Consider the following 12,230-nt stretch of genomic DNA (forward strand, 5'->3'; position numbering starts at 1 on the left):
ACGGGTAACCCCAGGCAGGCCAAGTACATAGAGAAGCCAGGCAGATATACATACATACATACATACATACATACGTTCATACATACACTGCATATGTACAGGCAGCTTAGGCAGGACAGGACAGGGAATGGATGGAATGGGTTGCCGCCTAAGCGAATGGCGAGAGAGGTGACTCTACAGGCTTAGGTCGAATTTATTTAGGAAGCATGTACCGTCCGATATGCTATGTACAGACATGCCAAAGACAGAAGCTAACCACGTTTACCACGTGGTGCTCGCCTAGAATGCCCGTCTTATTCGGCATCGTCGGCTCCTACCGAGTCTGACCACTGCCCTGCGAGGGTGCGATGTTAAAGACGCAGCCAAGACTGCGGGATACCTTTTCGGCGGATATCGTATCACATCCCCATTTGCAGGAATGGAATTCGATGGAAAAAGAGAGAACCGTGGTAGCGAAAGACACATCAGAAATAATAAAGTCGATCACCGAAAGACGGTTGGCAGGGTGCGGGAATATTGGGCTGTATGCTGTATGTATGCTTGTTATGTATACTTGTTATGAGGTAACTACCTAGGTAGTTAGGTATTTTGACAAACTGGCAAATCGCGGGCTTGCTCGCTTGCGATACGCTTGTGCAGTAGACTTTTGCAATAGGCTTGCAACAAGCTCGTAATAAAAGCTTTTCTGGGGATAAACGGACCGGGTGCGGTGTTTGCGTCTCCTGATCGTGTCCACCTCGCCCGTGAGAGAAACCCTCCAAGACGATCTCTCGGAGGAGCCAAGTGTGATGGGCCACCATGGGAACAAGTGATGAGCAGAGGACAATGCACACATTAATCAAAGAAATTGGGACGGGTTCCTAATCGAGCCACATTCCCCATTTATACTTATAATACTTATAGGTACTCGTAAGAATTTATAGGCTTGGCACATCGTGGGCTCCGATTTTTCACTCCCAAGGTTCTGTCGGTGTGTACGAGATACTGCAAAATATAGAAGGAAAAAAAGAAAAAATATGCTGCAAATATCTACTAATATCCGCAACAGTCTCCATTATCTGCCCGTGCCTACCCAGTACCTAATCTGCCCAGCATCTGCCAGCGCGCATAGTCTTGCATGCCGAGGCTCTCGTATTTGAACGACAATGGCGTCAATCTTGTCAATCTTGTCAATCGTGGGAAGACGCAATCGCTAGGCTTGAAGCCTTATGTATTAATACCCTCTGTACCCTCATATTTCCCCTGCTGATCTTGCTCGTCTCGGCCCCAACAGCGTGTTCCCCCCTCACAATCACTTGAACGTGTCTAGGCGACCGTCTCACCCAATTACAGCGCTGCCGCCGTCCAACGTGCATCTAGTTCATATCCGTCTAAAATCCGAGTTGCTTTACATTCTCCGAAGCTGACGGTCCTGCAGTGCATCGAGCGGCTGCGTTTTTCCTGTATGACCGCTTTGGATCGATTCTGGACAAGAAATGAAAATGAACCATTGACGATGCTTCGTGGCGTACTATCGTAATAAAACTTCGCCGGCGTGAAAATCTTCATTGGGAGAAGGCATCCGTTGTGGGACCTCTTCACCTCCCGAGCGAGTGGCGCCGAATCAAGCTATTTAGTCCAAGCCCGCCTAACAGCGGATATGAGATCCGTAGCGCGGACCTAAACTAGACAGAATCCCTAGGCGGGTTTCTTTTTTAGTCTAATTCAACGGTTTAATATAGCTTCCAAAGCGTTTGCCAAGATGGCCAAGTTGTTGATCGAGGTCCCTGACCCGGCAGTTTGGTTGACGCCAGAGGCAATCCTTCAAAGCCGCGACGAGGATAAAACCAAAACCCACCGGCATGACTCCCGAGAGAACAGTGCTCTGCTTCCTAGTTCGAGTGGTAGCGATGCAAGTGATAGACCAAGCTAATCTTGTATGATGCTAATCTTGTATGATGTAGCTCCACTGTGCCGAAGATCTCGAGACGCGTACATACGACTTTAAGATTATGGTAAAAGTCCGCTTGTAATCGGACGGGGTATAGTCTTGTAGCTGACATCCCGAAAGTATGATCTACGGAGCATACATGAGACTATCCGACATCCCGAGCCATACTTATGAAAGAAGTACACCGTAGTCGAGCAAACCTATACCGATTGCTTTCTAATTGAATTGTTGCCGCCGTAAGAATCGACTATTATATCTCGTATCTCGTCAAGAATAATTTCCACGTACCAGTCACGACTACTTAATGTACGAATACGCTCGGTACCTACACAGCGAGCATAGAAGTAGCATTGGAATAGTACATATGATGTAATGTAGTAATCTTCCAATTAGGATATTTACGATACAGAATTGTCGTCGCCATCGGTAATTCCCTATGTCCAAAATATGGACTTTCATACAGGAGGGTATAGCCGAGGACGTTGAAAAAATAATATTCGAGACGGGGGGGTTGCACCCCGAGTTCAACCTTGCATCTGAGCATATCAGCAATGGAAGGGTTGAATGTTACCGCGACATAACTTCGCGCTTGGAGCCGAAGATCTAGCCGAGTTCGGGAAGTTTACCTGATTCGTAAGGTTGCTTACTTACCTATGGCACTTACGTATGCATCCTCTCGGCTTTCACTGCGTGTAGATTTTAGGACGACATAAGCCTACAGTGCTATGGGGTTTATATCATCACCTTTTTTCGGAAATTTACTCAATTATAATATGACACGTCAAAGTGACCAAGTTAGTTACGTGGAAAGGCGCTTATTCAATCATTACTGTTGCACAGCCGAAGTAACGAATTCTTCATTTAGAGTTGCAGTAAGATATCCCGATCCAAAAGAAAAGCACGCTCGAAGACAAAAACTAGTTTACTCCTAAGATAGGGAGTGTTCTAAAATTGAAAGGAGTGCATAATTGCAAAAGGGTAAAAGAATTGAGAAAAGATAGACCAAGTCAACGACTACAACCTACATTTATCTAGAGGATTCAAATCCTAAACTTTTTCTATCTTAAAAGGGACGCAACATTCGCATCAACTAATGCGAACACTATTATAGCACGGTAACACGACGATCGTACCCACATAGGAAGGTAGCTTACAGCCCTTAGCGTATGTAAAAAGTTGCCAGGCTCTAACCTAGGTATCTCTCTCTCTCTCTCAAAAAATAAAAATAAAAAATAAAAATAAAAAACTAAATAACGGAGTTAAGTCTTGGTATAAGAGAAATTTTTTGAAAAATGCTGCCATGCCGGCTTTATTATTTAAACTAAACCCATATAGAAATTTTATACGCCTAAACCCGAATCCGAATCTTTCGGCATTTAAAAGGCGTGATTATATTTAAAAATAATGCTCCATGTCGGCGAAGGTATTACAGCTTAAACCGAATAATAGGCGTAACTTTATCATCCGATTAGTTTAATTATTAATGTATCCAACTAAAAAGTCGAGCATCAAGGCTATTTATAACGAAGGTTACACTTTTTACCATTTTACCATTTTACCATCTTACATATACTTAGATAAAACCGTGATTAATAAGGCTCTAAAAATCACTCATACTAAAACACATATGATTCCAACTAGTATCAAAACTTAAAAATTTAACAACTTATGCAAGGTACCTACCTCTAAGTAAGCCGCTAAGATAAATAATGAAAAAGGTAGAGTTTGCGTAACTTGTTTGCTAGTTTACATAGTTAATATCCAGCTGCTCCACATCAAACAAATCAAAGACACGTAAGACCTTTAATATGTAGAGCGCCAATAAAAATAACACCGACAGTCAGGTTCAAGCTACTGCTCGGTAAAGGATACGGAGGTTAACTTAAGCGTCTAAGACGGCCCTGGACTAGTCGCGCGCGTACGTGTGCGTATCTAGCGCCGGAGTCCGGCTCCTCTCAGGGCACGCGGCGTTTAGGGCTAAGTACTCCACTTAGACAGGTAAGTGTTTGCACTCTAAATTGAGGGCATACACTTTTCAGACCGTCTAGACCCAAGCACTAGAAACCGATCCACGATTCCAACGATAATACACCCCAACGGCAAAAATATTTGACCCCGACCCGATTTGAACGGATAACCTTTCGATCTGGAGTCGAACGCGCTACCGTTGCGCCACGAGGCCGTTTTGAATTTGCTGTAATCCATTGACTGGACTGTTGTGAGAGTTGCTATGTAACGGCTATATAGTAAACCCCAAAATCAATATAAACCAAAACTATACTATGCTTGTTATACAAAAGCAACTCTGTTCTGATATAACTTGTTTTCATACAATTGCAGTTGTCTGTTGCTGAGGCCGTCCGCAAGGCTATTCTAAATCGTCACTTCAAGTATAAGACGACCACTTGCGAAAACCTGGTATACATATGTAAGGATTCTAAATAAGACATCTAGATTACAAGATACTTTCAGTATGTATGACTGTGAGCTTTCGTAGTTAGGGTTAAAGTTTCTTTCAGGACAACTTTGTTTCCACGCATTTATTCCACCTCGTGATCTTATGACTTAACGATTCTATTATGGAACTTCTCTATAACGACGAGATTGGGAGGATTTCATTAAGAAACATATGCGAAGGGGTTATTACGGAGTATTAAATTCCGGAATATTAAATCTATAAGAGTCTTACACTGAATACCACTTTTATACGTTTGAGTGGTAGATTGTGTGTTTCTAACACGATGCTTAGTATTGATAACTAATAAGACTACGAGACCGAAATAATTCTCATTGTACGGCGCTAACAAACAAACTTACTTGGCCGATATTAAGCTTGTATTAAGTTACTAGTGAAATATAGGTAACTTCAATATCACGGGAGACACTCCTGATAGGTAGCCAAACATTATAGATCGCGGCGTTCTTAGTACTACAATAAAGATGGCTCGTTATGCTATCACTATATCGAAAGCTTCATTGCACTCTTTGGACAATGCTCTTTGATAGGTAATGGGATGTCTGGTAGAAGTATGATATAGCTTTGGAAAATATTGCAAACAGTAGGTGTTTTATTTTACGACGCGTTGGAAAATGTTAAAAATCATAGACTTTAATATATGACTCATAATCTAGTTGTCTCCTTGAATTGAGGCACATTATTGCCCGAAGGGCGCGAGATGAGTATCAACTTGGGCCAGCGCCAACATGTGAAGTTGTGACGAAGTGACCGTATTAGTAACTCTTGACTAGCTAGGGAACATATTATCCGCTGTTTTTCCTGTGAAGGTTCCGACAGTTCCAACTATGATCCGATGCGATATGGAGGTGCCCTATTTTCTTATCTAAATCCGAAAATTCCAATAGGCAACGTTGCTGCCCCCCTGGGCTATCTAAGTCCGGGAACCAATTTGTTGCATTGTGCGGGCCTTGAAAGCCCGCCTGTTAGCCATTTCGCGAAACTAGGAGTGACGATCACCCTGCTTTATAGATTATCACGAGAGGGATTACGCTGATCTTGCTCAGCTTGATCTGCGTCGGCATATGGCAAGCCCTAAGGTATGCCAGATCTGCGTTCCTGGGTCTGCTTTCAGCCGGCTTGGCACTCGCGTACAGCTGAAGCAGAAGATGAGAGCATTGGGGATTTTTGGGGAAGTTTCGGAGGACGTTGCTATGGTACAGACAGACGAGACAACCAGCCTGCTAGGAACCATATTGTAGACCGAGTAAAGTGCACGAGGAAGCCGCTTCAGCCGTTCGGCAGTGAGTGATCGACCATAGCCATGTAGATACTCGAGCATGCGTAGTATATGCAGTTTAGCCATCAAGATCACCCGTGTAACCAAGGTAATATAATCGAGAAACGCGCATCATCTATACGTTTCCCGGTTCTTGGCGCTCTGTAACCTTGCTGCAGCTGTCGAGAGCTGCGTACGGGGGTACGATTGGCAAAAGTATAAAAATGCTATTGACACCATTGATGACACCATTTTCAGCTCATACGACGCCATTAATACTTTGACAGTTCGAGCGTCTAGAACATCGAGATATCGACAGTGAGATCGCAGTCCTGTGGAGTCGTGTGAACCCCTAATTGGTGGTTGAAGTCGTCATAATGGGTCAAGGTCCTTCGCTACCGGGTCCGCCTGGGACGAAGTTTCGCGTCATTGGTGCTGGAATGTAAGTCCAAGCGAGTCGCATAATCTTTTACTCTAGGACCATATGTCCCTGGACATGAAATGGGCCGAATTATTATAGCGCAGTATACATGTACCGTCGTGATCCTTAAGAAACAGCGTTGACTCCATATAGGTCACGTACCGGCACGAAGACTTTCAACGAAGCTCTCACCATTCTTCTCGATGGCCCCGTCCACGACTCCGGGATCTAGTCCCTTGGGGGCCTAATTATTCAAATAAAAGCTTGGCTCGATATCATGGAGCTCGCTCCGAAGGCGCAGACGTTCTCTGAGCAGAAGAAGCTTGATTGGCTCATCTCGGAGGTGCTCGACGGCTACGTTGCAACCATGGACTGCCCCGCTGCGACTCTCACCCCTGAAATCATGCGCGTCTATCCCGACGCCATAGTAATAGCAACGACTAGAGAGGAAAGGTCCTGGTGGAAGAGTATGAACTATCTGAATAGTCTAATGGGGACGTGGTATCTCCCTATCGTGGTCTTATGGTTGCATAAGACTCAAGTTTACGGAGTTTGGCGTGAACGCTTCCATCAAATTATGAAATGGCGCTACCACCAGGATAAGATCGAGGAGGACACGCTTCGCAGGCACGAGGAGCATCTAAGGCAGGTCGTACCTCCAGAGAAGCTGTTCTTTTACAAAGTCAGCCAAGGGTGGGAGCCTCTATGCAAAATCCTGAACGTTCCTGTACCTGATCGTCCGTTCCCGCATAATAATAGCAAAGGCGACGCAGCGCAAACGTTCCGGGATCACGTAACAGCAGATTGTTTATCATGGTTTTTTATGCTTATGCTTATCAGCATGGCCGTTTGGCTCGTCAGAGGATGGCTTCTTCAACCATTTTCTTGATCCACACAGGTCGGAGACAGGTTAGAAGCGACACTGAATGTCGATTCGCTAATATCTAATGTCCGCATACTATTCAATTGGCTGTATATATCTAAAATCAGGCTGCCTTCGTAAAATAACCCAAGTAGCTGTTGATAATAAATCTTAGACCTAGGAGTCCAATAAACCAACTCTTATCTTTGCGAGAATGAGTTCTCTTAACATCACTACTTGTGCTATGCAAATCAAGTAGGATGGCATTAGCCTGGTATTGACGGCTGGTGCTAAAAGATACGGTATACGACCTGTATGTTGTATATTGACTTAGTCTATCAACTGTATGAGTGAGGAGGGAAGTCCTTCTTATATATACATTCTACGCCAAGACACCATGTGCTGTATAACCAGGTAAATAACTACCCAAGGCCATTCAGAGCTAAAGACTCTACTTGGAATTGTGAACTATAAATATATTTACTCGAATATTTGAAACATTTCAAAGAAACCCATGTCTAATCCCCCACGCCTTTGATGGAGCCGAAATGACATCCAGGTTAACCACCCCTGACGCGTCGGCTGCTAGATCTGTGACACAGATCTATTATAGTTAATTGGTTGAGTTACCTGTGCAGGAACCGAGAAAGCGGCTGCGGGGTCACGAATCCCGGTGGCATGAGTTTCAAGCTGGTATAGAATCTCTTGAGTGGGTGCTACTACAGAAACTGAGATAAAGGAAACGCCATCATACGAAGCTCATATGTTAGTCCCTACCAATAAGATGATGAGAATGTTGTAAATAAATCCTTATCGGTGAACGTATTTCTATAGTCCTCTAGTTATCCCTTAAAGCCGCACGTAGCTTGTCAGAAAAGCTAGAGACATGATCCTGCCCAAGCATAGTATAATATCCCCCCTGAACCTCATGGGATAGTCCATGTGAACTTAGGCCTAGCACCTCCATACGCGAGTTATCCGCAAGTCCTAACACCCGTGAGATGGCATCGCTACGGGAGGCATTGCGGTACGATAAGATGTCTGCTGGATCCACACTGTCTTCTGCTATGATACCTAGAAACTGAACGAGCTGTAGCAGGGCCATGTTCCAGCCGAGCTGGCGCATAAGCGTCTTAATATGCGGTGGAAGATCAAAGATGCCTAAAAATTGCACCACATTCTTTTCGGACTTGTTCATCTTCTTAGTCGTCCCAAACGCTAACATGGAACCGTAGCTATAACCTGCGAGGACATACGGACCCCAGGGTTGCAGCCGACGAATTGCTGCTACGTATGTGTCGACTGCCTCAGGAATACGGAATAGATATGAAAGCATTTTGGCCGGACTCAAACCCGCGAACGCGAAGCGCATATACTGGGCAATCATCTGCTACTAGGTGTTGGGCTAACCCAACAAAGACGAGAACTTCTCCAAGACCAAGGTGGACGAGCCAAAAGGGCGTTTTAGTACCTATGGGATTCAAGACGACAACTGGGTCGTAGTCATATGTCTCCATTACTGATGACTCTATGAGATTAACTTGTGCAGCATTGGAGTCTAGCGTAACAATTGTAGTACCAGTACCAGGTGAATGATGTGCTGGGTCTGGCTCGGCCAAGGCAGCCGCCAGCGTTCGCACGGTAGGGTTATTTATAAGCATAATATTGGCTATCGCAATACCCAACCGGAATTTGATATAGACTTTCAAGCGAATGATGTCCATCGAAGCGAATCCCAACTCGAAAATGGATGTATTAACTCCAATGGTATCCGGATCTTCGATCCCCTTGTCTTGGCAATGTCTCTCTGCAGGAGGGCTTCTGTTTCACTTACTCCTTCGCCTGCTGAAATCTCTTGTATGTGGTTCCTAAATCTCAAGACGGACTGAGAGTGGAATTCAACATCTTTTTCAAACATGCTGGCTTCGAATAATGCTCTCATTTTAACCCCCGAGGTCTTTCCCAGGGTGCTCATTAGTAGCAAGGGAAGCGATTTTGTGCCCACCACAAAAACCAAAGGTTTACAAGACATGCTAATCATCATACACGTCTGGACGGAAATTTTGTCAACTTTGACCATTTCTTCCACCTTGGGTGGCTATTGCTCTGGTATGTATGCTACTGTAACTCTCTCTGGAGCAGCTCCAGGAAGTCGAGATGGCATGAGAAGTCGGCGTATCCGTCTCAGTTTCGAGCAGAGATTCGATTGTATGAATATCTAGAGAGTGGATGCTTCCTTCGAACATATGTAAGGCATTAGCCCTCGTAATAGAGATAGACGATTAGAGAAGTTGTGAGAGGCCCTGAATATGCTTTTCGCCGTGGTCTTTGACGTTTATATACCCTTGACAATGTAAGGGGTTGATAGAAAGACGAGATCAAGTAAAATAATTTATTTTTTAAAATCATAGATCACTAGCTACCTAGAGCCATAATAGGTTAACTAGCATCAAAGGGTATCTCCATTCTCATATTCACCATCATTTCCTTTAAACGCTTTTGTTGTCCGACCGGTTGGAATGCTCCTCAACTTCAACCTTGGACATATCTCGCTTCGTACCCTCGGTAACGTCCAGTCTTTCTTCTTCGGGAACTCCAAAAAGTTGATCCATATGCTCGAGCGAAACACCCTTAGTTTCGGGGATGAAAAACCAGACGAAGAAAAACATGCACACGCAGAAACTACCGAATATTAGGTAGGTGCCGTATCCGTGCTCTCCGACGGTAGCCAGCATGTTAGGCACGGCGCGAGCCACTACGAAGTTAAACAGCCATTGTGTGGCAGCTCCTAGTGCGACATTCATGGGTCGTAGGCGAGCAGCCGGGATCTCTGAGACCAGAATCCAACAGGCGGGACCCCATCCGAACTGGAAAAAGGCGGCGAAAACGAAGATGCAGACTAGCGCGAAATAGCCGGCGCTTGGCACAGGCTCTCCGTCGACGGGCGGCGAGATGCGTACGTATAGACCAATATAGAACATACAGAAAGCCTGCCCGACGGAGGAGACCAGCAGCGAGCGGCGGCGGCCAAGAGAGTCGGCCATGAACAATAAAAACAGAGCGCACGCTACAACCTTAACAATGCCGTAAACACCGGTACTGAGCAGCGAGTTCGAGGTACCCGTGATGCCAAGATTCTTGAAAATCTGCGGCGCATATGTGTTGATGGCGTTAGTACCCGTCATCTGCTGGCAAATCATGAGGACGATGCTCAGGATAGCTCGCTTGCGGTTTGTGGGGATCGTCCACATCTCCCTCTGTAACGTCCAGAAACCAGCGTCACCAACCAGACGTCGCTCGTACTCAAGTTGATCGGCGATCTCCCGGAATTCATCTTGTAGGTAGGGATGGTCAGGCGCGAGATGCCGGATCCGTGTGAGGACCGCCTTCGCCTCCTCCCAACGATCCTTGCGCGCAAGATAACGCGGCGACTCATTGCAGATAGTCATAAGGGAGAAGAGTAGTAGAGGGGGTAATCCTTGGATCGACAGTGGAACAATGTACTGCGCAGGACCACTTAAGTGTATACTGACTGCATAGTTACCCCAGAACGCTATCATACTACCAGTGACGATGAACATTTGATATAATCCGGTAAGTAGACCACGGATGGCTCGAGGCGCATTTTCGGTAACATATATCGGGTTAACGACACTAGAGCAACCAACACCAAGACCTATTCAGTAGGTTAGAGGTTAGATATTAGCGCACGAAGGGGGTGCTAGTTATAAATTCAGAACGGACTTACCAGAGATGAATCGACCAATATACATAGGCTCAAGATGACCAGAAGCGGCAGCCTGCATAGCTACACCAGCAAGAGTGAAGAGAGCACCGCCCATCAAGCAAGGCCTGCGACCATATATATCCGTTAGGGGGTAAGCAACGAGAGCGCCTACGAAACATCCAGCTTGCAACACTGAAACAATGTTTCCTTGAAGATTGGCCGTCGCCACGTCGTCTTTACTCCCTAGATCATATGCGCTATTGCAGAAGGGGATGTTAGAAGTTATTCTAAGTCTAGGTTGAGACCACCCAAATGTAGTTTCTTATGGGGAGACACACGCGATGAACGAGTCAAGATTAATGACACCTCCGATCACACCACTATCCCAACCGAAAGACATAGCGCCAAAGCAAGCCTAATAAAAACATTTGTTAGTTATATAAGAGATGATTTTATTATAAAAGAGCAATTGCTTACAGAACAGGCCAGAAGATAGACCCTCCATCCATAGATTTCCTTGGGATCATTTTTCATGGCGTCATTTTTGACGATATACCTTAATAAGGACGACATGATTGTCGATAGATGGGATAAATCCCAGACCACTATTCCCTATGTCGACGTCTCTTATTTGCCCGCGATGCTCTCTTTTATCGTGAACAGGCACGCCGCTGTCGTCCGGGAATCTTTAGCGATACGCGAGAAGAAGGATAAACAAGCAGTGCCGGGCGAGATGGGCGGCGAGGCCCTACTTTTAAAAGATGCATGTTGTGGGTGAGCTGCCGATAGAGGTTTCTCTCGCCTTGCTGCAGTACCACGTTATTGGGGGGCCAGGGTCAGGATAGCGCACAGCTTAGCGGAATGGGAGATCTGGGGCCTGGAGCCCCTTTGGGAAACCCATGTGATGGGTGGAAAATGGAAAATGGGCAGGTTTTGTATTCTTCCACCAAACAGATTAACCAGATAGCCTGAATGAAAGGCGCTGGGGCTCGCTGTACCGAGGAAATCCTAGCAAGTACACCGATAGCCCACCCTTGTGTAGGCTTGTGGTCCTCTTTACCCCATGGGCCGCCAGGGACACCAAGACTAAAGGATCTGGGGACTGGAGAAGCCAAGGTTGGGGAACTATTCCGTAGATTTGGGGTTAGATCCTTACTAGAGAGATTCAATAGCGCTTAGATTTAAGATATTTGAAGCCATATTCTCTTCTATAGACATGAGAAACTTCATACGGCTGCAGATTCTATATCCTCGGCAAAGATGACACCCATTATCGTTCCATCACATAAATCGTAAGGGTTCAAATGCAGAACACCTTCTAGAGCTAGGAATATGCTGACAGGGTTAGAAGTCGATGTTGTAGGAGAAGTGGAGATGTACCTCTGGGGGTTGGAACTCAGGGCCGAATATTGAGGTGGTGTGGCAGGCTCTCCTAGTTCTTCAGCGTAGATCCGACCAACCAGCCTGGCCGGTTCAGGGTGACGGTCGACCTCCACTACGGAGATGGACTTCATTTTAGGCTCAATGCGGGGGAGACAAGCCGGGACCAACCAAAT

The 12,230-nt window shown here is 45.6% G+C and overlaps 4 protein-coding genes and 1 non-coding gene across 5 annotated transcripts; 1 reads left to right on the forward strand and 4 right to left on the reverse strand.

Annotated features, from left to right (window-relative positions):
• Nucleotides 1-4,040: 4,040 nt before the first annotated feature.
• F4817DRAFT_t142 lies at nucleotides 4,041-4,112 on the reverse strand. The gene has a single exon. It is a non-coding gene; the product is annotated as a tRNA-Trp (tRNA).
• A 1,973-nt stretch (nucleotides 4,113-6,085) lies between these two features.
• Nucleotides 6,086-7,144, forward strand: F4817DRAFT_350060 (uncharacterized protein). Its single transcript, XM_049304901.1, has one exon. It carries the CDS (start codon nucleotides 6,363-6,365, stop codon nucleotides 6,972-6,974), a length of 612 nt encoding a protein of 203 aa, XP_049155086.1. The 5' UTR covers nucleotides 6,086-6,362; the 3' UTR covers nucleotides 6,975-7,144.
• A 641-nt stretch (nucleotides 7,145-7,785) lies between these two features.
• Nucleotides 7,786-8,283, reverse strand: F4817DRAFT_319858 (Alpha/Beta hydrolase protein; the record flags this gene model as incomplete). The annotated part of the gene is made up of 1 exon (XM_049301110.1): nucleotides 7,786-8,283. The coding sequence occupies one exon, from the start codon at nucleotides 8,281-8,283 to the stop codon at nucleotides 7,786-7,788; it is 498 nt and encodes a 165-aa protein (XP_049155087.1).
• A 210-nt stretch (nucleotides 8,284-8,493) lies between these two features.
• F4817DRAFT_256332 (uncharacterized protein) lies at nucleotides 8,494-9,232 on the reverse strand. The gene has a single exon (XM_049299221.1). It carries the CDS (start codon nucleotides 9,025-9,027, stop codon nucleotides 8,653-8,655), a length of 375 nt encoding a protein of 124 aa, XP_049155088.1. The 5' UTR covers nucleotides 9,028-9,232; the 3' UTR covers nucleotides 8,494-8,652.
• On the reverse strand, nucleotides 9,232-11,446 carry F4817DRAFT_256031 (general substrate transporter). Its single transcript, XM_049299218.1, has 4 exons — nucleotides 11,152-11,446; nucleotides 11,013-11,089; nucleotides 10,696-10,931; nucleotides 9,232-10,623 (listed from the first exon to the last, which is right to left on the reverse strand). Exons 1-4 carry the CDS (start codon nucleotides 11,245-11,247, stop codon nucleotides 9,437-9,439), a joined length of 1,596 nt encoding a protein of 531 aa, XP_049155089.1. The 5' UTR covers nucleotides 11,248-11,446; the 3' UTR covers nucleotides 9,232-9,436.
• Between the last annotated feature and the right edge of the window lie 784 nt (nucleotides 11,447-12,230).

This window comes from Daldinia loculata, assembly GCF_022478755.1.
Source record: "Daldinia loculata strain CBS 113971 unplaced genomic scaffold F4817scaffold_68, whole genome shotgun sequence".
Lineage (NCBI taxonomy): Eukaryota > Fungi > Ascomycota > Sordariomycetes > Xylariales > Hypoxylaceae > Daldinia > Daldinia loculata.